This window comes from Pristiophorus japonicus, chromosome 11 (assembly GCF_044704955.1).
Source record: "Pristiophorus japonicus isolate sPriJap1 chromosome 11, sPriJap1.hap1, whole genome shotgun sequence".
Taxonomy (NCBI): domain Eukaryota; kingdom Metazoa; phylum Chordata; class Chondrichthyes; family Pristiophoridae; genus Pristiophorus; species Pristiophorus japonicus.
This window is the reverse complement of record NC_091987.1, coordinates 188,833,240-188,860,573: the sequence shown is the minus strand read 5'-3', so window position 1 is coordinate 188,860,573 and position 27,334 is coordinate 188,833,240. Positions and strand designations below refer to the sequence as shown.

At 45.6% G+C, this 27,334-nt stretch overlaps 1 protein-coding gene across 1 annotated transcript in view; it reads right to left on the bottom strand.

Annotated features, from left to right (window-relative positions):
• Window positions 1-14,341: 14,341 nt before the first annotated feature.
• The window catches only part of LOC139276408 (sialic acid-binding Ig-like lectin 13), a 116,211-nt gene continuing 103,218 nt past the window's right edge, over window positions 14,342-27,334 (bottom strand). Inside the window, exons 7-9 of the mRNA XM_070894363.1 lie at window positions 17,653-17,973; window positions 16,295-16,428; window positions 14,342-14,669 (exon numbers count right to left, since the gene is read on the bottom strand). Of these exons, the coding sequence (XP_070750464.1) occupies window positions 16,340-16,428; window positions 17,653-17,973 (410 nt within the window). The 3' untranslated portion in view covers window positions 14,342-14,669; window positions 16,295-16,339. The remainder of the gene's footprint in view (window positions 14,670-16,294; window positions 16,429-17,652; window positions 17,974-27,334) is intronic.

Genomic DNA, 27,334 nt, shown 5'->3' with positions numbered 1-27,334 from the left:
CTCTTCACTCAGAGAATCCTTGGCATTCTCTACCCCAGAGGACTGTGGATGCTCAGTCAATGAGTATAATCAAGACTGAGATCGATCGATTTTTGGGAACTAAAGGAATCAAGGGATATGAGGATAGTGTGGGAAAGTGGAGTTGGTGTAGAAGTTCAGCCATGATCTTACTGAATGGTGAAGCAGGCTGGAGGGGCCATATTGCCTACTCCTGCTCCTATTTCTTGGGCTGGATTTTCTGGTCCTTTGCGCTCCGGGTTTTGCCCCGGTGCAGCGTGAAAGGTGGCATTCAGGTCTTCAGCGCCCCGTCGTGATCCTCCGGTCTGGTTTTGCGGCGGCAGCTGAGCAACACCCCCGGAAAGAGCTGCTACGGGTGTGCAACGCCTCTCGTTGCGACACCGGCAGGAGTTTGGACTTTTCCATGACACGTCCGCCCGGAAGTACGCCACGCAATGACCGCCTGGGAAATCAGTGAGGTCCAGCATAGCCGGTGGCAGTGAGGAAGGTAAGTGCAAGTGTTTGTTCTTTTAATTTTTTTAGCGATTTGTGTTGTGGTGGCGTGGGCAATGTTTTAGGAATATTTTTGTGTTTTTTTTAAAGGTTTCTTCCCTCGGCCTCTCTCGGAGTGCATATGGTCCGGCAATTTAGTTTGCGAGTTACCCATTTTTGCGGCACGAAAAGTGTACAAAACCTCCCTTTGCGCTGCGCCCCCTGACAAAGGGCCCAGATGCTGAAAATTCCTTAGCAAAGCGCAGACTATTCCCAGCCGGTATCTTTTCCGACCCATCTCTATTTTCGCCTAAAATCCAGCCCATTATGTTTTATATTCTTAACTGTGCCTCCTCCATTTGCGCTATTTGGGCAGAAGCTTTTATGCCTGTGTTGTTTCACGCCAACATGAGTTGTTTAATCACTCGGTTATATAGTTGCTTGAAAAAGAATACTAAAGGCGAGTGAGCAGGAATGTGGGATTTGACAAGATGGCTGATGTGGAGAAAAACCCGAGGCCAGACCTATTTTCTCCCTTCAGCTTGCAGTCATATCCCCTTACATTATCAAATTACCAACATATATGCTCCAGATTTTTGCATTAAGGCCATGCAAATGTATTTAATTTATATCACAGATTCACTTTGAGCGAAAATAAATTTACTAAAAGATTCAGTCGGGTAGGGAATTCAGCTTTAACTATTCAGACGATGCTCTGATTCTTGGTAAATCCAAAAACCACAATAGCAGAACCCAGATAGGAAACAATACCAGATGAAAGTATCGGACTGACATCATCAAACACAGCTGTGGAACTGATCTGCATCGTATACATAACACCAACTAATGACAGGCTCATTTATTTGAGGGCCACATGGCTTATTGTCACATTGACAATGTATTTTTCTTCTATAAACAGGTGCGTGTAGATCTCACACTTCAATGCATTAATGCTCAATAGATGAAGATCTGTAAATTGTAGAGATGATATCTCCTAGGAAGAAAATTGAATTTTGAGCTCAGTACCTGTACTTCTAAATGGATTTTATGCCATTCTGAATGCTCGGCTGGATGTTTCTGGTGGTAACTATTTACCACATATCACTGACAACTATCGGCTCAACCAACCAAGGGCACAGATTCAAACTGCTTTCGACCTTTGGCTATCCCATGACTTCTGCCATGTGTTCTCCCTTAGCTTCTCTCTTCACACATCAAGTTCCCACCCATAAGTGGCAAAGACAACCCCAGGCTCCTTTTTACATCACCACCGAACTCCTGATCACTCAAGTCCCTTTTGTAGCCTCCATGCTAGCTAATATCAATGGTCTCCTTTCCTCCTCAAAATATCAACTGCAAGCCATTCATCCTCTCCAAAGAAAGATAGTCCTGGTTATCATCAGCCAATCATAACAGCCCCAGGATATCACTGCAGGAGTTCCTCAGGGAATGTCTTCAACCCGACCATCGTCAAATGCTTCATCAATGACCTTCCTTCCATCATAAAATCAGGGTAATGCTGTGTCTCCCTTTGCTCCCCATCCCAAAACAGCACTCCCACCTTCTGCATGTGATATCTTTACGACGTCACTAACACAACCACACTTTACAAGATGGCTCCTTAACAGAGACTTTCATCATGTGCCTTGACGTTTTAGTGTAAATACGTCAGTAGTTGCATTACATAAGAAACATAAGGAATATAAGAAATAGGAGCAGGAGTAGGCCATTTGGCCCCTCGAGCCTGCTCTGCCATTCAATAAGATCATGGCTGATCTGATCTTGGGCTCAGCTCTACTTCCCTGCCCGTTCCCTAAACTCCCCTATCATTCAAAAATCTGTTTATCTCCACCTTAAATATATTCAATGACCCAGCCTTCTCAGCTCTCAGGGGCAGAGAATTCCACAGATTTACAACCAACTGAGAGAAGAAAATCCTCCACATCTGTTTTAAATAGGCTTATTCTGAAACCATTCCCCCCTAGCTCTAGATTCCCCCATGAGGGGAAACATCCTCTCTACATCTACCTTGTTGAGCCCCCTCATTATCTTATATGTTTCAGTAAGATCACCTCTCATTCTTCTAAACTCTAATGAGTACAGGCCCAACCTGCTCAACCTTTCTTCATAAGTCAACCTCTTCATCTCAGGAATCAACCTAGTGAACCTTCTCGGAACTGCCTCCAATGCAAGTATATCCCTCCTTAAAAAAAGAGACCAAAACTGTACGCAGTACTCTAGGTGTGGCCTCACCAATATCCTGTACAGTTGTAGCAGGACTTCTCTGCTTTTATAATCCATCCCCTTGCAATAAAGGCCAACATTCCATTTTACTTCCTGATTACTTGCTGTACCTGCATACTAACTTTCTGTGTTTCATGCACAAGGATTCCCCAGGTCCCTCTGTACTGCAGCATTTTGTAATTTCTCTCCATTTAAATGATAATTTGCTTTTTTATTTTTCCTGCCAAAGTGGATAACCTCACACTTTGAAGTTTTTTTGTGTCCTCCTCACAACTTGCTTTCCCACCCATCTTTGTATCATCAGCTACATTACACTCAGTCCTTTCATCCAAGTCATTAATATAGATTGTGAATAGTTGAGGCCCCAGCACCAATCCCTGTGGCACCCCACAAGTTATCGTTTGCCAACTGGAAAATGACCCATTTATCCCAACTCTCTGTTTTCAGTTAGTTAGCCAATCCGCTATCCATGCTAATATATTACCCCCAACCTCGTGACCTTTTATCTTGTACAGTAACCTTTTATGTGGCACCTTATCAAATGCCTTCTGGAAATCCACATATACCACATCCACTGATTCCCCCTTATCCACCCTGCTCGTTACATCCTCAAAGCGCTCCAGCAAATTTGTCAAACATGATTTTCCTTTCATAAAACCATGCTGACTCTGCTTTTCCAAATATCCTGCTATTGCTTTCTTAATAATTGTTGGGGAGTATTAAAAATATAACACTCGACACAAAGGCCCATATATAGAGAAAATAATTGTTTATTAAAAACCTGTTTAATCAAGGGAGAACTGGTTGCATCAGTACCCCTACTGGATGCTCTAATAACCGGTCTCCTAGAACAGCCTGTGCGGTTACATTTATACATTCAGAATACAGTCAAAATAATGAAACTATGCGGGGAAGTGTTCTATTGGTTATTTTCCACCAGTCCCCGCCCATCTGCTACTAATACATTGGTTAATACAGTTACAGTGATTTCATTGGGTACTACAGTTACAATAATTTCATTGGTTACAGTAATTTCTAATGATTTAATTGGTGCATTCAGTTATGGCCACTGTTGCTGGAGAAGTCCCCTATGGATTACGTGCTACATCTCTGTGAACTTGTTCCCAGGTTTTAATTCTCAGACTAGTGTTCCTCACAAATACATCTGGCTATCCTCACCTCAAAGAGGCGTTGTTTCTGCTATCTCGTGTGACTTGAACATGGTGGCATCATCTCGTTATTTCTGTGAGCTGTCTACATTTATCTTGTTTGCACTCTCAGGACTGTTATCTTTCCAGAGCATTCTGTGACCTTAGTCCTGGCCCCTTGTGAGCATGTTGTTCTTTATTTCAGCCTAACTGCTGGAATGTGGGACTCAGCTATTCCTCAATGAACACACTAAGCCTTTCTTGCTGTATGTTTTAATTTTACCAAATTACTTTTCCCCTGGTTTTCGCTACTACAATAATGGACTACAGCATTTTCCCAATGACAGATGTTAAGCTAACTGGTCTATAGTTTCCTGCTTTCTGTCTGCCTCCTTTTTTAAATAAGGATATTATATTTGCAGTTTTCCAATGTGCTGGAACCTCACCAGAATCCAGGGAATTTTGGTAGATTACAACCAATATATCCACTATCTCTACAGCCACTTCTTTTAAGACCCTAGGATGTAAGCCATCAGGTCCAGGGGACATCCATCTTTAGTCCCATTATTTTACTGAGTACTTTATCTTTAGTGATAGTGATTGTTTTAAGTTCCTCCCTCCCTATAGCCCCATGATTATCCATTATTGGAATGTTTTTCATGTCTTCTACTATGAAGACCAATACAAAATATTTGTTCAAAGTCTCTGCCATTTCCCTGTTCCCCATTATTAATTCCCCAGTCTCATTCTTTAAGGGACCAACATTTACTTTAGCTACTCTCTTCCATTTTCTATAATTGCATGAGCTATTACTGTCTGTTTTGATATTTCTTGCTAGTTTATTCTCATGCTATCTTCTCTGTCTTTATCATTTTTTTAGTCGTCATTTACTAGTTTCTAAAAATTTCCCAATCATCTGGCCTTCCACTGTTCTTCGCAACATTGTATGCCATTGTTTTCAATTTGATACCATCCTTTACTTCCGTAGTTAGCCACGAATGGTTCATCCTTCCTTTAGAGTCTTTCTTTCTCACTGGAATATATCTTTGCTGAGCGTTATGAAATATCTCCTTAAATGTTTGCCACTGCTCATCTACTGTCTTACCCTTTAAACTATTTTCCCATTCCACTTTAGCCAACTCTGCCTTCATACATTTGTAATTGTATTTATTTATGTTCAAGACACTAGTTTGAGACCTTGCTTTCTCACCTTCAAACTGAATTTGAAATTCAACCATGCTATGATCACTCTTCCCAAGAGGATCCTTTATTATGAGATTATTAATTAATCCAGTCCATTATACATTACCAGATCTAAAATAGTCTGCTACCTGGTTGGTTCTACAATGTATTGTTCTAAGAACCATCCCACATATACTCTACGAACTCTTCCTCAAGGCTACCTTGGTCAATTTGATTTGTCCAATCAATATGAAGATTAAAATCACCCATGATTATTGCTATACCTTTCTTACAAGCCTCTATTACTTCTTGATTTATACTCTGTCCTACAATGTAGCTGCTGTTAGGGGGCCTAGAAGTCCCACCAGTGACTTCTTTCCCTTATTATTTCTTATCTCCACCCAAACTGATTCTACATCTTGATCTTCTGAGCCAGTATCATCTCTCACTACTGCACTGATCTCATCCTTTATTACCAGAGCTACCCCACCTCCTTTTCCTTTCTGCCAATCCTTCCCGAAATGTCAAATACCCTTGAATATTCAGTTCCCAGCCTTGGTCATCTTGCAACCATGTCTCAGCAATGGCAATCAGATCATACCAATTTATTTTTATTTGTGTTCTCAATTCATCTATCTTGTTACGAATGCTGCATGCATTCAGATAAAAAGATTTTAATTTTGTCTTTTTACCATTTTTCCCTACTCTGACCCCACTTTCTGATGTACTCTTATGTTTATATGCTCTGTCCCTTCCTGTCACACTCTGGATATCATTACCCCCAATGCTATCCTGCACTATTGCCTTCTCCTTTCTTTTGGACTTTTTAAATTTTCGCTCACCTGCACCCTCCCCAGCCCACCCCCACCCCTCACTAATTAGTTTAAAGCCCTATCTACAGCCCTAGTTATTCGATTCACCAGGGCACTGGTCCCAGCCTGATTCAAATGAAGCACGCCCGAACGGAACAGCCCCCTCTTATCCCAGAACTGATGCCAGTGCCCCAAGAATCAAAACCCATTTCACCCACACCAATCTTTGAGTCACGTGCCAATCTCTCTGATCTTATTTACCCTATGCAAATTTTCTTGTGGCTCAGGTAGTAATCCAGAATTATTACCTTTGTGGTTCTGTTTTTTAATTTAGCCCCTAGCTGCTCATACTCCCCCAGTAGAACCTCTTTCTTTGTCCTACCTATTTTGTTGGTACCTACATGGACCACAACAACTGGATCTTTCCTCTCCCACTCCAAGTTCCTCTCCAGCACAGAGGAGATGTCCTTAACCAAGGCACCAATCAGGCAACACAGCCTTCGGAACTCCCGCTCACGGCTGCTGAGAACAGTATCTATCCCCCTAACTATACCGTCCCCTACCATTACCAAATTTATTTTTACTCCCCCAACTTGAATGGCCTCCTGTACCACGGTGCTGTGGTCAGTTTGCTCATCCTCCCTGCAGTCCCTGTCCTTGTCCACACAGGGAGCAAGAATCTTGTACCTGTTGGACAGGAGCAAGGCTTGAGGCTCCTCCATCACGACATCCTAGGTCCCCATAACTGCCTCACTCATAGTCACACCCTCCTGTCCCTGACCATGGAACAAATTTGAATTAATTAACTCATGTGTGGCTTCACATTGTTTGCAGTACCCCGTCAGAGAAATACCCCTCGAGTGGGCATCTTCCCCTCGCCCTCCACACCATCAATATGGAAAAGAACACCTTACTGTGGCATACTGAGCATGATGGGCACCAATACAATAAGCTGCAAAGACAGTTTGCATCACATACATTTGTGGTTCTGCTTTTTAATTTAGCCCCTAGCTAATCATACTCACTCAGCAGAACTTCTTTCTTTGTTATTGGTACCTATATGGACCACGACAACTGGATACTTCTCCTCCCACTCCAAGTTCCCCATCAGCCCAGAGGTGATGTCCATAACCCATGCTTTCGTCCACCACAGGGAGCAAGAATCTCGTACCTGTTGGACAAGAGCAAGGGCTGAGGCTCCGCCAATGCTACCTTCTGGGTCCCCATACCTGCCTCACTCGCAGTCACACCCTCCTGTTCCTGAGCACAGATTAATTTGAATTATTTAACCTAAGGGGTGTGACTGACTGCTGGAACACACCATCCAGGTAACGCTCCCCATCCCTGATGTGTCGCAGTGTTGGAAGCTTGGTCTCCAGCTCATCAACACGGAGCCAAAATTCCTCGAGCAGACAACATTTACTGCAGATGTGGTGGCCGTGGATCAAACTGGTGTCCATCAGCTCCCACATGCTGCAGCAGTAACACATCGCCTCCCCTGCCATCTCTAATGTATTTATTTAATTAATTCATTTTTCAAGTTTTACATTTTGAAGTTTTGGATTTTGAATTATCTGTGTATAGTTTTAATCTGTAAACCCCGCTCTTAAGTTAAACCACTGTCCAAGTGTAGAAAAAAAAAGAGAGAAAAATACTCACCAATCACCGACCTGGTTTCTGGTGAAGTCACTCTTGTCACTCTTTATTTTTCTCTCCCCTTATGGGTCCGTTTGTGCTGCTCACAGCTAGCTCCTTTTGTAGTCCCGAATTCTCCCGCTCTTGACGCTGGTTGGTGCTTCTTTTGTAGTCTTGAAGTTCTTGAACAGAACTTACCAATCTTGTTTTGAGACTTAGACTCATTTTAGGCTGAGCCTGAGGAGAGTTTTTCTCCAAGGGCTTACCTTGATCTACATTTGGAGTCTCTACAATTTCAGACTATTTGTCTGCCTAACTCAGACTCAGACTTAAATTCTGACTTTCTTGTGGACTTGTTTCTAGTACACCTGATGTAGGATTTTCTACTGGTGCACTACTTGTAACAAGACTATCTGACTTATCAGAAATAATCGAATCATCACAACTTTCAACTTCCACATCTGTAGGCAAAATATGATCAATGTGAACAAACCTAACCTTTTCACGATCTTGATCAAATATGTGCGAGGGCCACATATCTTCACTATTCTTCCTGGTAACCACTTTAACCATTTATGGTGATGGTTCTTCACTCTAATCTTCTGATTCAATTTCACACTTCTCTCCCTTACTCTGTCATGATTCTCTTTCTGTCTTGATTGTTTCTCTTCTACTGACTGTGCCAAGTTTGGCTTTAACATTGAGAACCTGGTTTGTGGCTGTCGTTTGAGAAACAATTCTGCTGGTGTTCTACCACTAGTTGTATGAGTACTACGAAAAGGAATTAGAATATTTTCTAGTTTGTGGTCCAATGACAACTGCCGTTTCCTTGTATTTGTTTCCAACAGTTGCTTGATGAGGACATGCAACTGTTGCGCTCTGCTGCACCATTTGAAGCAGGGTGGTATGGTGGAACTTTGGTATGTTTCACACCATTTCTGCTCATGAGCTATGCAAACTTCTTCTGAACTAAATTGCAACTCATTATCAGACACAATTTCTTCTGGAAGGCCATATGAAGAAAACAATCTTCGCAAATTGCCTAGTGTTTTACTTGTTATTATTTTATGCATCGGAAACACCTCTACCCACTTTGAATGATTATTAATCACAATGAACAATTGCTGTACTTCTTGCTCAGCAAAATCTACATGTAACCTTTGCCCCACTCTGGGAAGCCATTTCCATGGCTGTAATGGTACTGATGATGGTTTCTTGCTCACCAATTGACATGTTTTACACTGACTATTGATGTGTTCTATGGGTCCGAAATTGGTGGACATACCGCCGCATACTGCCCATGGACCGCCGACATACCGCCCAAAATCGCGAAATTGTTTGAAAAATACCAACATACCGCCAGGCAGAAAATTCATCATCGACATACTGTCAGGCGGTATGCATACCATCCACCCCTGCACATCGCCGACCTAACGCCCAAAATTGCCACATTGATGACTTACCACCAATATACCGCCGACCCTGCAGACTGCCCTGGAAAAGGTGATTTTAAGTCGGCAGTATGCATCTTTACCTGTGAAATTATTTTTATCTGTCACACCCCACCAGTCTCTCCCACCCCTCAAGTCTCTTCCACCCTCCCCCAACAGTGATCTTCCCCCCCCCCCCCCAAAATAGCGATCTCCCCGCCAAGAAGCAAGCTCCCCCCAAAAAGCAACCTTCCCCCCCACCCTGCCCCCACATACCTGCACAGCGCTCTCAGGCCGGCAGTCTCTATCGATTCTGGTCTGTGTCTCTTGGTGGGGTGGAGCTTGGCAGCGGCATGCGTGTGCACAGAACTCAGGACCCGAAGATTCCCGAGTTAAAAGGACTCACCGCCCACATACCGCTGGCTGCACTCCGCTTCGCTCGCAGCACTCCACTCAACATACAGCTGAGAGAAAACTGATGAAAATCGCGCACACTCCGGCCCAGTGATACCCGATGGTATGAAACGACATACCATTGGCATACCGCCGAGAAATGGGTGAACGACCAATTTCCTCCCCTTTATCTTTATCTAAACCTGGCCACCATACGTAACTGCGTGCTAAGCTCTTCGGTCAATCACATTCCCAGGTGCTGGTCATGAAGATCTCCTAACAATTTGTACCTGAATTTATTTAGGATAATCAATCTTGCACCCCACATGATACAATCTTTATCCACTGAGAACAAAGTATGGATGAATACCTTCCTCTGATACCTGGTTTGGCCAGCCATTTGCTGTGTAATCATACACCTTTGACATAACTGGGTCATGTTTCGTTGCTCTACCAACTGGCAGCTCAACAATGTTTGAAAAATAGAACACTTCTTCCCTATTCAGTGTAACTTGTGATGGGGATGGCAACCTGGACATAGCATCAGCAATACTCTGATCAGCTGCTCATTTGTACTCAATGTCATACGTATATGCTGACAAAATCAAAGCCCATCTCTGCATTTGGGTTGCAGCTAAGGTTGGAACTGGGGATTCTGGATGGAGGATTGTGATCAGGGGCTTATGGTCTGCAACGATGGTAAATGTATGATCAAACAAGAATTTGCGGAACTTCTTGACCCCAAAAATTAATGTCTTGCAGAAACTGGTTTATGGCGAGGTCAGAAGACACTCCAAATGATAGCCTATTAAACTGATTTTGGCCGAGATGAGTATTTATAGTCAAGCAGGACTTGGACTCCTCATCGAGCACAAGTTGTAAGTAGGCATTTGTAAGATCTAACTTTCAGAAGATCTGGACACCTGTCAGTGTTGTGAACAAATCTTCTACATTTGGCAATGTATTGGGTAGATTACCCTCTCGAACTTGGTTTACAGTTACTTTATAATCACCCACTTCTGATTTTCATTATCAGGGACTTCGACGATACTTTTCACGGTGAAAAACATTTCTAGCCACTCACATACGCTCCGAAAGTCCCTCGGGCATGATGGCACTCACCCAAATGCATTATTATTCCTATAGTCGTGGCCATCTGGACTCTGGCAACGTCGACAGTTCAGCCAAGTGTGCTTGAAATTTACCTTGGATTTTCAGCTATTCTAAAAAATGAAGAATCTCTCAAAGGGCTCAAGTTTCGGGCCGCGCCTAAAATGGCGCAGCCCAGACCTGGACGCCCATTTTTCGCGGCAGAAAGTGTGCCTAAAAAAAACTTACCTATTCTCCGGCTCCCTGCAGGTCCTCTGCAGCTGGGCATGGCGCAGCACGAGCTGTAGGGGGCGGAACCAGGTCCCTGCGCTGAAAACAGTGCCGGGACCTCTGCACATGCGCGCTACAGTGGGCGCGCATGTGCAGTAGCTCCAAGCGCCGAAAACTGTGGGAGGGGTCCGAAGCACGCAGCCCCTAGGCCTGGCCGAATGGCCTCACTGGGACTGCGTGGATAAGGCTCCTCCCACCCAACCGGACCCGACCCAACCCCCGACCCCCCCAGCGACCCGACCTCCACTCCCCCTACCCCCCAGATCTCCGCTTCCCCTCCCCCCACCCGGGACCTCCGCGACTCTCTCTCCCCATCCACCCGATCTCCGCGACTCTTCCCCCCCCGGACCTCCGTGACTCTCTCTCCCCCCCCCGACCTCCGCGACTCTCTCTCCCCCCCCGATCTCCGCGACTCTCTCTCCCCCCCGATCTCCGCGACTCTCTCTCCCCTCGCCCCCCCCAACCTCCGCGACTCTCTCTCTCCCCCCCCCGACCTCCGCGACTCTCTCTCTCCCCCCCCCCGACCTCCGCAACTCTTCCCCCCCCCCGACCTGGGCGACTCTCTCTCCGCCCCCTCCCCCCCCCCCGACCTCTGCGACTCTCTCTCCCCCCCTTCCCCCCCGGACCTCTGCGACTCCCCCCCACGACTCTCCCCCCCCCCCGGACCTCCGCGACTCTCCCCCACCTCCCCCCCCCCCCATGGACCTCCGCGACCCCCCCCCCCCGAGACCCGATGCCACCTATCTGTAAATCCAGCCCGAAGTCTTGGGCCTGGCCGTTCAGCCTCCTTCTCTCCCTTCCCCCCTCTCTCCTTCCCTCCCTCCCCTTCCCTCCCTCCCTCCTCTCTCCCTCCCTCCTCTCTCCTTCCCTCCCTCCTCTCTCCCTCCCTCCCTCCATCCTCTCTCCTTCCCTCCCTCCATCCTCTCCTTCCCTCCCTCCATCCTCTCTCCCTTCTCCCCCTCCATCCTCCCTCCCTTCTCCCCCTCTCCCCTCTTCTCCCCCCTCCTCCTCCTCCCCCCACCCCACTCCACCCCCCTCTACCCCCACCGCCCACCCCACCCCCTCTCCCCCCCACCCCGCTTCTCCCCCTCCCCTCCCACCCCCACCCCCACTTCTTCCCCTCCCCTTGCTGTCAGAAACACAGACACTGACAGACAGAGAGTGAGAGACACACACACAGACAGACAGAGAGATAGAGACACTGACAGAGACACACTGGGGGGGTCATCCCAGCACGCTGTTGGAGGCTCCCGGTGCTACAGTCGGTAAGTAGAAAATGTTTTATTTATTGATTTTTTTTTTTTATTAATTTTTTTTGATTGATTTATTGGTTGATTTATTGATGTATTTATCATTTATTATTGATGATGGCTCTTTATTTGTAAAACTGAAGTGTTTAATGTTTGTAAACTTCCCTTTAAACCCTGCCCCCCCACCCCCCCCCCACCTTTCCCTACACCTAATTTGTAACCTACGCCTGATTTTCTAAAGTGTAGACAAGGTTTTTTCGAACGTACAAAAATCTTCACTTACTCCATTCTAAGTTAGCTTGGAGTAAGTTTTCACTGCCTAAACTTTGAAAACAGACATAAGTGGCTGGACACGCCCCCTTTTGAAAAAAAAATTCTGTTCCAAAGTCTGTTTTAACTGACCAGAACTGGAGCAAACTAAATGCCGAGAATTCAAATTTCTAAGATACTCCATTCTAAACCAGTTGCTCCAAAAAAACAGGAGCAACTCAGGCCGAAACTTGGCCCCAAAGTCTCTCCGTCAATTGGCAGGTATATCCACCAACAAAAATTTCAGCTAGGGAATCCAAATATCCTATCCTCATCACCATCTGTGATATCTTTACATCACTAACACAAGTACACTTTACAAGATGGCTCCTTAACAGAAACTATCATGTAACTTTGCCACATGATCTTTTATTGTTAATACATCAGTAGTTGCATTACATCGGTAGCTCAAACTGCATCCTCCCCGACAGCTTTTAGCTTTTTCTCCCTTCCCTCCATGCAGCACTGCTGGCATCTTATCTTTCACCTTTCTTCCCTTCCTCTCTTTGCCTGTCCTCTCCATGTTCCCCCTTCCCTTTCCCTTCAAGGCCATATCTACCTCAGTCCTGCTACTTGAAGTGATGCCAGCCACTGTATACTGTCAACACAAATCCCTGTTTTCATGAGAATTTCGTTCCACAGCATGCAGAAGACAGAAGCACTTCAATTAGCAACAGGCACTGAGGGGAGATAGGTCCAGTCCATGCTGATTCTTGACTGGATTCTCATAATAGATGGTCAGCATGTATGGTTTACCCAGAATCAGATTACACACTATATAACTAAAATGGAATTTGGCTATTTACCCTGCATACTTCCTGAGGTACATTAATTCAGTTGATCTATGAGCTTTACCACAACTCTTCTCTCACTTTTGCTATTATACGTCAGTACAACATCATCATCATCATAGGCAGTCCCTCGAACGAGGATGACTTGCTTCCACGCCAAAAAAGGGATGAGTTCACAGGTGTTTCAATGAAGGATCTAATATTCCAGGTCCTGAACTACATCCTTAAGGGTGGAAGATGCCTGTGCATGGATTTTTTTTTAACGTGTGGTGGCCGTTGCACACCAGCCACTACATGGGCTTGACAGAGCTAGGTCTTGGTCCAGTGGCAAGGATTACCCAAGACGACTGGAGACCTGCTCTGCTGCATGGACCTAGTGCGCACACATATCGCATGTGGGATGACCACTGCCCAGTCTAGTTTTATTAGCAGTTCATCTCCAGTTTCTATCAGGGTTGTGCTACACAATGTATAAACTCCCATTGTCTTAATGAAGTAGTGCTTTTTAGTTCCAATTCTGCTATTGGGATTTCTGAATTTATTATATTTATCTTCATAAAAGCTGACACAGCTCCCAAAAAGCTGACAGCTCAAGTACAGCCCTAATTATAGGTCTGTAACATGTGAAAACAAGTCAGTACACAGGTTTTTAAATTTAAGCTGTAACTATACCGAACTTTCCTTCACTTGTTTTGAAGAAAATAAATGTAAGCACATAAAATACAACCTAACGCTAATCCTAATCTAATCAGCATTGTGCAGCACAATATATAAACTCCCCCATTGTCTTAAAGAGTAAATGTTACCAGCATTATCCCTGTCCTAGGGAGAGAAAAGATCAGTCAGGGTTCCTTTTCCTGATAATCAGACTAATTTATGACGATCTCTATCATTGAATAACCTCTTGACCTTCTCACATGAAAAATGACCAAGTGGTTGTGATACTGAAGGGTTGCTAGCACCCATGGAATTGTATCTCAGCAGGAGCTGAAGCATTCACCAGCAGGAGAAAATGGTAATCATACAGATGTGTGAAGATTTTATTTTTCTGTTTGGCAAGTCGACATTGATTAAAAAATGTTTTTCCCTTATGTGCAGGCATTGAACATTTTATTATATTTCAACTTCTATTACAAAGCTCAAATGCTTGTGGAGAGCGAACAGAATCAAATTGTTCGTTCTGGTCACAAAGTAAAACATTTGAATTATCTTTAAAATAACAAAAGCAAAAGTACTTTTAATGATATGATGTATTTTATATGAAAGCTTTAGATTTTATTGGCACAGCTAATAGGTTGCGCAAGATGGAAGGGCAGAGGAATTTACCATGTTGTCAGTCGCATTGTACTGATCAAAGATCACTCAGTAAAATTGGAGCCTGGTGACTCTCAAGAGCGTTCAATGATATCTTCCGCAGCAGGGTGTGAAAGTACGAAAGTAAAAATAAAATAACATTTTCAAGTATTTTTGTTCATACTTTTTCCCCCAGCACAGTTCTTTTGGACAATGCAGACTAAGTTTCAAATGTTTGATGACGACACTCTGTAAGATAGGATAATGTAGCTGTTCATGTAAGCTCTCTTGTCACCGTGAAAGTAGTTAGCTCCTGAAATATAAAATGGAAGACTGTTTAGTTTGGAGAAATTAAGTAAAAATGATTTTAATAACAGAAAACCAGAACAGAAAAGAAATACAATAGGTTGAAAATTCTCAGGTCCAGTGAGGCTGGACTTGTGCTCTGATCCTAGCTGTTAGGCTGCAATTTGGGCAGAATCTGAATCCACAGTTTCCTCTCCAAAGTTGAAGTGCCACAAATTGAGCAGATGCCTCTTCGGTCCGTCCCGTGTTACTGCTTTGAGAGCGTGTCAGGGGGAGTTCCCAGGCTACCTCAGCAATTCTGCCCAGCTCACCATCTGATAAGCCCAGTGGGATCCACATGTGCTAGAGAGTAGGTTTAGGTCCTACAGAGATCCTTACAAAAGGCCCCAAGAAAGCTGAAAGTACAGTTGATTGATCCCTTGTCCCACTGCTCCCTAAAGGGCAAGCCGAAAAATATTGCATCAATTTTTTGTTTGACCTTTCTCCGAGGAGTCCCATTTGGAGCAATGAGGTGCCACTTCATCAGGATAGATGCTTCTGTTGCATCTCTATAGGTGCAGACCACCAGCCCAATGAATAAAAATTACCCCATCCCCACAATTTGGAACAGGATCAATGGCTGGTCAAAGCATGGGTGATCTATAAACAACATGAGATTTCTTGTACTATTTTTTTGTGCCAAAGCATTCTTAATTAAGTATTTAAAGACTGCAAGGGATGTTCAAAGGGACGTGAAAGATGTTGTTGATCATTTTTTGAACTTTAGCACCTGTCATTCAGCTGAGATTTTCAGACTCAAGTTTCTCTCATTCTCTGATAATAAAAATGATATGTCATTTTACTATCTTTTGAGTGGACCTGCGCCCACATTTTCCTGATATGATTGATGAATTTGCACCTCATTTAGTATTAGATTTGGGCACAATATTGTCTTGAAACAAAGATTCTGAGGGGGATTGACAGAATAGACACTGAGAGGTTAGAACTAAGGGGCACAGCCTCAGGATAAAGGGTCGGCTATTTAAGACTGAGATGAGGAGGAATTTCTTCACTCAGAGGGTTGTGAATCTTTGGAATTCTCTACCTCAAAGTGCTGTGGATGCTGAATCATCGACTGAGAGCGATAGATTTTTTGGACTCGAGGGGAATCAAGGGATATGGAGATCAGGCAGGAAAGTTGAGTTGAGATTGAAGATAAGCCATGATCTTATTGAATGGCGGAGCAAGCTTGAGGAGCTGTATGGCCTACTCCTGCTCCTAATTCTTATATTCTTATTTTTTTATATGCCTATGGTATACGTTTTCTTCCTTGTTCCATTTTTATTCTGAGGCAGTTTCACAAACCAACAGAGAGGAACAAAATGGCCACCTTTCCCCTGAGCAATTCTACCTCTTCGAACTTGACCTTGTTATCAACTAAATAATCTTTTAAAAATCCACACATGTACATAAATACACTCAAATGTCTTCAATAAAGCAATTTGACAGAAAGTTATTTTAAAATGAGCAACAACTGATCCCCTATAGAGCAATTAATTTAGAAGGACTTATTTCTAAGAGACCACAATGATGACATTAAGTGTGAAAGCTGCATTATTTTATCATTACTGATTGAAAGGAAAACATCAATACCTTAATGCTTCTTGGAGACTTCAGCTTTACACCTTTATTCAGCAATTAAACCAGGCAGTTCAGTGTGATTAGAATCAAAATGTATGCAGCAACAGCAATGGATCTGATAATAAAAGACCAAATTCCAGTGGCATCTAGAAGATATTTGTTAAAGATCAGTGTGGCATTTTTAAATGAAGAACGTTTGGATTGTTTAAAACACAATACCGAGCCTAAAGATTCCATGTACTTCAACATATGCCACATGAAAAATGTTCAAACTGATGGACAAAAACACATCATTTCAATCTCTTACTGGACCCTCTCCCACCCATCTTGGTTTAAATCCCCCCCCCCCACCTCCCCAAGGCCTTTTGGAATTTTGGTTTGGCAAATGTAACAATCACAGATGTTGGCCCAAAATTTGCTGAAAAAATAAAAGCGTGTGAATGACGCACTTCATTATTAATGTGCAAATTGGCCAGCAACTTAAGGCGAGGAAGTGATGTCCCATGAATTGAGAATCAGCTCAAGTAAGTGGTCCATTTGCACATTAATAGCTTCAACAAATGGCATTTTCATGACGTTGTTGCATTTGCACATTAATTGCTCAGTAAACTGGCCACAGCAAGTTAAGTCTAGTAATTAACATCAAACGCCCTTTTAATGAGGTGATAATTGTTAATGACTGCTAAACAATTTCTCTTGCCCAGTAAGTGAACAATTAAAAGTGTGGCGACTCATTCCTTCAGGTAGTGAATTGTTGTTGGATATTTTTAAAATGTAAAATTTTAAATAGTTTATTCTCATTAGTTAAAGACATACCCTCTTTGTCCCATTGTTCACCAAGGTCCCAGATTGCCTGTTGCTCTCACTGCACTGTTATCAGCTCGTACTTCCCGCAACTTTGTTGGACAAAAATGTTCAAACCTAAACGTGCACAAGTCCAGCTAACAGGGCGCGCTGCAAGATTCCCTGCTCCAGCAAAATCTGGGTCAATGATCTCCATTCTTCTCGTAAATAGAGGCAAGTCACCTCTTCTTAATCTGTCAGATATTCTCATAATCCAACAGTTCTCCAAACCATATTGTGTATTCGTATTCAAGCAAAGACAAAATATATTCCTTCAAAGCAACTGATAGAACTCTATTATAAACTCACAGCACAATATCTGTGCTATGATTATATATGAACAAGATATAAAATAGAAATATATTCCATCTGATGCAGAATATGTCGCACATCAATCACACCTATAAATCATTCATTGTTTTGCAAATTCAATTACTGGAGACGGAGCTTTTTGTATCCATGTCACAGAACGTCACCTTAATAATTTATGCATCAAGTTCATCATTACTCTTTTAATTTCTATTTACCTTCCTGTACAGCTTTTATCCAAACACTTGCGTTTCCCCGGCCATAGCTGTTGTTTGCCAAACACCAGTAGACTCCTCTAACTTCAGGCTGGAAATGACTTATCTTCAGTTTTGAACTATTTAATCCAGCTGCGAGTTGGAACATCTCAGTGTGGTTCTCCCCATCCTTTACCCAGATCACAGAGGAGGCTGGGTTACTGTCCACGGAGCAACTCAGTTCCAGGAATGAGTCAGTAGGGACGGTGATGGGGCTACTCGTCCCAGGATGATAACTGCCATTCTTGTTCAACCTGTACATTATTGTGGGATCTTGTGGCCCATCTAACAGTGGAATAAAAGATTTTGCATCATGGTATTTACAGAGAAAAAAATTAGAATTTACTGGAATTTACCTATATTTGCTGGAATATGATAACTGTAAATTAAGTATAAATATATATAATATTTAACCTTTTGTTTTATATTAGGAAGTATTTTTTATTCATTCTGGGATTAGGGCATCACTAACAAGGCCAACATTTATTGCCTATCCCTAATTGCCCTTGAGAAGGTGGTGGTGAGCCGCTTTCTTGAACCGCTGCAGTCCTTGTGGGGAAAATACCCCCACAGTGCTGTTAGGGAAGGTGTTCCAGGATTTTGACCCAGCGACGATGAAGGAACGGCGATATATTTCCAAGTTTGCTTGGTGTATAACTTAGAGAGGAACTTGCAGGTGATGGTGCTCCGATGCGCTTGCTGCCCTTGTCCTTCTAGGTGGTAGAGGTTGTGGGTTTGGGTCTTGCTGCCGAAGAAGCCTTGGCGAGTTGCTACAGTGCATCTTGTAGATGTTACACACTGCAGCCACGGTATGCCAGTGGTGGAGGGAGTGAATGTTTAAGGTGGTGGATGGGGTGCCAATCAAGTGGGCAGCTTTGTCCTAGTGTTAAGCTTCTTAAATGATGTTGGACCTGCACTCATCCAGGTAAGTGGAGAGTATTCCATCACACTCCTGACTTGTGCCTTGTAGATGATGGAAAGGCTTTGGGGACTCAGGAGATGAAACACTTGCTGCCGAACACCCAGCCTCTGGCCTGCTCTTGTTGCCACAGTATTTGTGTGGCTGGTCCAGTTAAATTTCTGGTCAATGGTCACCCCCAGGATGTTGATGGTGGGGGATTCGGCGATAGTAATGCCATTGAATATCAAGGGGAGGTGGATAGACTCTCGCTTGTTGAAGATGGGCATTGCCTGGCACTTGTGTGGCGCGACTGTTACTTGCTACTTAATGGGGCCAAGTTTCAGCCTGAGTTGCTCCTGTTTTTTTGGAGCAACTGGTTTAGAATGGAGTATCTTATAAATTGCAATTCTCGGCATTTAGTTTGCTCCAGTTCTAGTCAGATAGAACAGTTTCACTTTGGAACAATTTTTTTTTTCAAAAGGGGTTGTGTCCGGCCACTTACACCTGTTTTTAAAGTTTAGGCAGTGAAAACTTATTCCAAACTAACTTAGTAAGTGTAGGTTTTTGTACGCTCAGAAAAACCTTGCCTACACTTAGAAAATCAGGCGTAGGTTACAAATCAGGTGGAGGGAATGGGGGGGGGGGGGATTTAAAGGGAAGTTTACAAACATTCAGCACTTCAGTTTTACAAATAAAGAGCCATCATCAATAATAAATGATAAATACATCAATAAATCAACCAATAAATCAATCAAAAAAAATTAATTAAAAAAATTTCAAAATCAATAAATAAAACATTTTCTACTCACTGACTGCAGCACCGGGAAACCTCCAACAGCGTGCTGGGATGGGCGCCCCGCTCCCTCCCAGTGTGTGTGTCTCTCTCTCTGTCTGTCTGTCAGTGTCAGTGTCTCTCTCTCTGTCTGTCAGTGTCAATGGGCCCAAGTTTCGGGCCACGCCTAGAACGGCGCAGCCCCGACCTGGACGCCCGTTTTTCGTGCCACAAAGTGCGCCTAAAAAAAACTTACAGATTCTCTGGCTCCCTGCTGGTCCTCTGGAGTCGGGCTCGGTGCAGCACGAGCTGTGGGGGGGTGGAGCCAGGTCCCTGCGCTGAAAACAGTGCCGGGACCTCTGCACATGCGCGTTACAGTGAGCGCGCATGTGCAGTAGCTCCAGGCGCCCAAAACTGTGTGGGAGGGGCCCGAAGCACACAGCCCCTAGCCCTGGCCGAATGGCCTCACTGGGGCTGCGTGCATAAGGCTCCTCCCACACCCAGCTCCTGCTTCCTCCCGACCCGACTCGACTCCCACTTCCCCCGCCCCCCCCCCACCCCCGGACCGGACCCGGCCCCGACCCGACCCCTGCCCCCCCCCACCCCAGGACCGGACCGGATCCGACCCCCCGGACTGGACCCGACCCGCACTCCACCCCCCGACCCGACCTGACCTCCCTCTCCCTCCCTCCTCCCCCCCCAACCGACCCGAACCGACCTCCCTCCCACCACCCCACCGACCCGACCCGCGCTCCAGACCCCCCCCCGCCACCCGGACCGGACCCGACCCAACATGACCTCCCTCCCCCCGCCCCCGACACGAACTGACCTGACCCAACCCGACCTCCCTCTGCCCCCCCGCCCCCCCCGACCCGACCCGACCCGCGCTCCCTCCCTACCCAAACCAATCCGACCTCCCTCTTCCCCCCCCCACCCTGACCCGACCCGTGCTCCCGACCGCACCCCCCCCCCCCGGACTGGACCCCAACCCAACCTCCCTCCGCCCCCCCCGACCCCGATCCGCGCTCCCCCCGACCCGACCCGCGCTCCCGACCCCGGACCCAGGACCCGACCCGACCCAACGCCACCTACCTGTAAATCTGGTGCTGGGGATGGGCCCTGCCCGAAGTCCTGGGCCCGGCTGGTCCCGGCCCGTTCAGCCTCCCTCCCCCTTTTCCTTCCCCACCCCATTCTCCTTTCCCCCCCACTTCTCCTTTCCCCCCCTTCTCCTTTCCCTCCCCCCTCTCCTTCCCCTTCTCTTCTCCCCCCTTCCCCTTCTCCTTTCCCCCCTTCTCCTCCCCCCACTTTCCCTTCCCCTCCACCCCCCTTCCCCTTCTGGGATGATTGATGGTTGAAGGATCAAGGCCCCAAGTGTAGAACATGAGCAAGGTTGAAAAGTGTAGATGAGGTTAAGTCAGGTCAACTGAGGCCCAGCTTTGATTTTAAATGCCTGAAGATTGTGAGAGGAAAAGAAATCTGAGATGTTGTACAATTTGGAGGTCTTGGCTGAGACAGAGTTCGAGTAAGGGACAATGCAATGGGGTTTGATTTCAACACAGAAGGTATGGGTAAAAGGAAGTGTTTGCAGAATGTCATATTTTCAGCTTAGAAGTAACAAGGGGGAAGAGTTCAGTCCATAGTAGCATTGGTAAAATAGAGAGCTAAGTTAGTAAATAATATTATGATCACACTTGCATTTAAATAACAGGATGTTTCCAAAGCACATCACAAAATGAGTGATGTTTTTAGAGTAAATGGTTGAAAGCGGCAGAGGTGTTCCAAACCAGGCATGAGGTGAGCAAGTAGTTAATGATTTTACTGATGGTATGGGCTGCTAGGGGGAATATTGATCAGCACACTGGGTAACTCCCTGTTTTTCCTCAAATAGAGCCACGGGGCTAGAACCTGCACTTTTTTTGCATGCTCAACGCCCAGTTTACCGTTGAAATGATGTAAACTCACAGATATCGCCCATTTAGGCACAAAATGCAAACTGATGCCCATTTTTTAGGAAACTTATCGCCGAACGTTACCTTCCGTATGTGCTGAACGCCGGGAAAAAATATTATCGCCCGCTCACTTTTTTGGGGCGGAATCATCAGAATGGGCGAAATTAATGTCCATAATATCGGCCAGCGTTACTTTCCGTACTGATTTAACGCTGAGATTCAATATTTTTTTTTGTCATGAAGAGCATATTTACCGAAACTAACGCCCAGCAGATCGGCCAGCGTCAATTTCACCACCTCACACACATATCGCCCACAATATCGCTCGCTCAATAAACTACCCACAAAAAGTGGAACTATTTTGAACGAACGGCAGCAATATATTTGGCATTTTTAAAATCCCACTCGTAAGAGTAAGGAGCTGATATCTGAATGATTTACCTGAAAGAGCGTTGATGTGAGTGACAACGCTAACACATTGCTGTGTGTGTGCAGCTCATACATCAATGGTGCCCATCACCTTGGTGCCAGTTAAAGTTTATGTTGATTGATGTTAAGTTGTATTTAACCATTTCATGTTAAGGAATCACCAAAGTGTAACGGTACAGCTATCTGAGACAATGCGTAACAAGGTTATGCTCAATAACAAAAATTTATACCAATATTGGTCTGGAATCATAAGCATCACAGGCAATAACACCCAAACCCCGCCCACACCCCACTTTTTCAACCATTGACATAAATGTCATATTTAACATGTCCAGTAGCAGAATACAAAGGCAAAGTAGGAGCGTGGTCCCCAGTCCCCATACATTGCAACAAATTGCATACACCCAGATGGAGATATAACACAACCATCACCTGCGGACATGCACCTCACTTTCCTTCCCCCCCATCCCTTTTTCTCCCCACCTCTACCCCTTCCCCTCCTCGCTCCACGGTGCCTGGCCGAGGAGCTCCTCAGGCGGTGCCTCATTGGGGGGGATGAAGGCAGATGCGGTCATTGGACAGGTACGGGAGCAGGGGGTGCTGAGGGGGCAACATTCTCTGGTGCAGTAGCAGGATATTGGTCCTTGGTCTCATCTGTCATTTGCAGTGGTGGTGCGGAACCTAGGGGTGGAGTGCTGCTCTCGGGGACCACTGGGAGGCCTGTGCCAGCAGTGTTCCTGGCTATCCAGGGACTCCGCCATCCGCGGAATGTACTCGGTCATGGTGCCAGAGATGGTGGCCAGCTGTCGGGATATGCCCCCCCAATACTTCAATGAGCTGGTTACCAATGTCTACAGTCCACCTGGACAACTGTACCATCTCTCCGCTGTCATGTGGCACTCGTGGAACAGACCTGCCGCGTCCACAGGACCTCTGCGGGGTCGGCGCCATCCTGGGGATAAATGGGATACCCTGTGGCGAGGTGCTTGGGCTCGATACCTCCAGAGTGGAGGCGGCCATGACAGGAGGACCACTAGATGGCCTTGGGGTGGAATAGCTTCTGGAGCATGGCAATGCAGGTCCCTCGAAGTCCGCGCTCTCATCCGTGGAGAACAGACCCAGCGGATTGACAGGTGAGAATCGAACCTCCTCTGCACCAGATGTAGTGGGATCGTCCACCGATTTCTATCCCACATCCCCACCTTCTGGCCTCTGTGGTCTTGCCTGGGGCCGCGCTGCTGGCTGAGCTGCAAAACATAAATGAGGTTATTAGAGGAGAAGGGGGTGCTAGGGTGACAAGGTGATTCCAGTGCTACACACAGCATATGCACGACAAAAGCAACACCACTATCAAAATCATCACAGACATCACATTTCATGACCATCAACACATTTGCATTCCAATGATTTTCATTAGGTCATCAGTATTCATAGCCAATTTTAAAAATCATCTATCATATATGATTGTTCGGATAGGAGTCGGTGTAGCATGTATTAACTTTACGTCACGCAATGGTGTAAGCTTTACTCACGTGATATCACTTCAGGGTCTGCAGATGCGTCCGTGGCTGCTTCACTACGAGTGTGAGCACACGCTCCTCCATGTCAGTGATGTCGCTGGGGACTGGTGGCCCCCCACCCATTCGCCTCTGCACGGACCTTATTGTCGATAGTTTCTTCTGTAAAAGGGGACAGGACGACATGGAATGAGATCATTGCGTGATATCATTGCTAGCTACTGTCATGGACACTGATACAACACATAATAATCATGATTACATCTGTCAGTTATGATAATTATAATTCTTTACCTAAAGACGTGCACCGTGACTGCAGGCTTTGAGTAAACCATTCCCGGTAAAAGTGAAAGACCTCACATCTGATGATACTCACTCATGACTGTTACAAATCAAATTATATAAATACATAAGTAATGTAAATAAATGTAATACTTACTCTTGCGGATCCTACAAGGTCGTTCCATCGTTTGCGGCGTTGGTTGCCCTCACACACCTCGTTGGTCGCCGACGAGACCACCTCTGCTATCTCGGTCCATATCTTCTGGTTTGCCTTTGGGGTGGGCGTCCCATGCCCTCCCTGTGTCAAATCGCCCCAGCGTAACTCGAGCTCCTGCAGGAGGGAGGCATTTGCCTCATCCGAGAACCTCCTGGCTCTTTTGCGCCCTCCAATGTGCTCCTCTCCCACCTCACTGCTCTCTTCAGCATCAGTCTCCACAGTGTGCTGTGATGCCAATTCCTCTCTATCTATTATAGGCCAAATTCGGGCAAATATCTGGCTGGTAACAGCTAATTTTTGTTTGCCTAATTGCTGTGAAGTTCTAAAGTCTATCTCCTTTCCTCCCAAAGTAGCCACACTACGCCTTGAGTCCCTCTGAGCTCCCTCTCTCTCTGTCTCCTCTTCTGCGCATGTCAATATGACCCTTGACCTCGAGCATTGCCATGTCATTGCTAAGAATGGCCACACTTTATGGCAGAAGGGCAAAAAAATGTCACGCTACCGCCCATTTTATATCGCTCGCGGTAACGCCCATTTTCAAAAGTGGAAACTAGGTGCTTTAAGAATGGGCGAGAAGCCGACTGTCATGTATCTTACATTATTATATATAACTGTATCCCAACATGCTATACATGACTGTAATAAGATATGACCTGTAACCATCAGCATACCTTTCCACCGGGGTGCACTTGCAAGAGACAGGTATATAAGGGCAGGTCTCAGGCAAGTGCAGCATTCCAGAGCTGAGAAATAAAAGGTGCAGGTCCAGAGTGACCTTGACTTCACTACATGCCTCGTGTGAATCTGTACTGAGGGGGCAGGACTTTACAGTGGCGACGGGTTACGGGATTACAGAATCCACAGAATGGCGAATAACGGATCAAATGAAAAGTACAATGCGGGAGACAATTGAGAGGACTTTATAGAAAGGCTCCACCAGAGCTTTGTATCCAAAGACTGGTTAGGCGATGATATGGCAGACAAGAGAAGAGCCCATCTCTTGACCAGCTGTGGCTCGAAAACATACACTGTAATGAAGGATCTGTTGGCACCCGAGAAACCAGCAAGCAAGTCATTTGAAGAATTGAGCACACTGGTAAGAGACCACCTGAAGCCAGCGAGCAGCCGACAAATGGCCAGACACAGGTTCTACAACTACAGACGTTGTGTGGGCCAGAGCATACCCGACTTCGTGGCGGAACTTCGGAGGTTGGCTAGTTTATGTGAGTTCTCCGATGAACTGAGGAGAGAAATGCTGAGAGACTTTTTCATTGAAGGAATAGGCCACACAGGCATATTCCGAAAGCTCATAGAGACCAAGAATCTGACCTTAGAGGCAACAGCACTGGTTGCACAGACATTCTTGGTAGGGGAAGAAGAAACGAGGTTGATTTACAATGCAGGTACGACAACTAATGAAATAATGGAACAAGGAGTTCACAGCATTAGAAAAGCTGCTATCCCCACACACGGACAAAACCGGCAGAACAGGCTTTTGACAGCAAGCAGTGGCAACAGAAGCCATCAAGGGCCACAGGAACGGCCATTCACACCTCATCAACCCACAATGCGAGCAATCAACTACAAACTGAGAGAAGCTCAAGAGAGGTCAGCCAGGCGCAGCTCATTCTTTGCAAGCAGTCTATGCTCGAGGTGTGAGGGTGGGCACTCATCAAGGGAATGTCGATTTCAGCAGGCTGTTTGCAGGAACTGTGAATATACAGGGCATATGGCCCGCATGTGCAAAAAAACGGCAGCTCGGCTGGTATACGAATCGGATGGGTCGGAAAGCGGGCCAGAAGACGGTGGGGACAGTACCCGGGACACCGATGTACAGCGGGTCAACACTATCAATGGCCGCTGCTCCTATGACAGGACGCCTCCAATAATGATGAGGGTCCTACTCAACGGGATATCTGTCATCATGGAGCTGGATACAGGAGCGAGTCAATCTCTCATGGGCGCTCAACAATTTGAACAACTGTGGCCGCTTGAAAGAGACAGACCAAAACTCACAAGGGTCGACACCAAACTAAGGACCTATACCAAAGAAATTGTACCAGTCCTCGGCAGTGCCATGCTCTCTGTCACACACAAATGGACAATGAACTGACTTCCCCTGTGGATTGTCCCCGGAGATCCTCCAGCATTGCTGGGGAGAAGCTGGCTGGCAAAACTAAACTGGAAATGGGACGATGTCCATGCCATGTCATTAGAGGAACGGACCTCCTGCTCAACAGTTATAAAGAACATAAGAACATAAGAATTAGGAACAGGAGTAGGCCATCTGGCCCCTCGAGCCTGCTCCACCATTCAATAAGATCATGGCTGATCTGGCCGTGGACTCAGCTCTACTTACCCGCCCGCTCCCCATAACCCTTAATTCCCTATTGGTTAAAAATCTATCTATCTGTGACTTGAATACATTCAATGAGCTAGCCTCAACTGCTTCCTTGATCAGAGAATTCCACAGATTCACAACCCTCTGGGAGAAGAAATTCCTTCTCAACTCGGTTTTAAATTGGCTCCCCCGTATTTTGAGGCTGTGCCCCCTAGTTCTAGGCTCCCCGACCAGTGGAAACAACCTCTCTGCCTCGATCTTGTCTATCCCTTTCATTATTTTAAATGTTTCTATAAGATTACCCCTCATCCTTCTGAACTCCAATGAGTAAAGATCCAGTCTACTCAATCTATCATCATAAGGTAACCCCCTCATCTCCGGAATCAGCCCAGTGAATCATCTCTGTACCCCCTCCAAAGCTAGTATATCCTTCCTTAAGTAAGGTGACCAAAACTGCACGCAGTACTTCAGGTGCGGCCTCACCAATGCCCTATATATTTGCAGAAGGACCTCCCTGCTTTTGTACTCCATCCCTCTCGCAATGAAGGTCAACATTCCATTCGCCTTCCTGATTACCTGCTGCACCTGCAAACTAACTTTTTGGGATTCATGCACAAGGACCCCCAGGTCCCTCTTTACCGCAGCATGTTGTAATTTCTCCCCATTCAAATAATATTCCCTTTTACTGTTTTTTTTCCCCAAGGTGGATGACCTCACACTTTCCGACATTGTATTCCATCTGCCAAACCTTAGCCCATTCGCTTAACCTATCCAAATCTCTTTGCAGCCTCTCTGAGTCCTCCACACAACCCGCTTTCCCACTAATCTTTGTGTCATCTGCAAATTTTGTTACACTACACTCTGTCCCTTCTTCCAGGTCATCTATGTATATTGTAAACAGTTGTGGTCCCAGCACCGATCCCTGTGGCACACCACTAACCACCGATTTCCAACCCGAAAAGGACCCATTTATCCCGACTCTCTGCTTTCTGTTAGCCAGCCAATTCTCTATCCATGCTAATACATTTCCACTGACTCCGCGTACCTCTATCTTCTGCAGTAACCTTTTGTGTGGCACCTTATCGAATGTCTTTTGAAAATCTAAATACACCACATCCATCGGTACACCTCTATCCACCATGCTGGTTATATCCTCAAAGAATTCCAGTAAATTAGTCAAACATGATTTCCCCTTCATGAATCCATGCTGCATCTGTTTGATTGCACTATTCCTATCT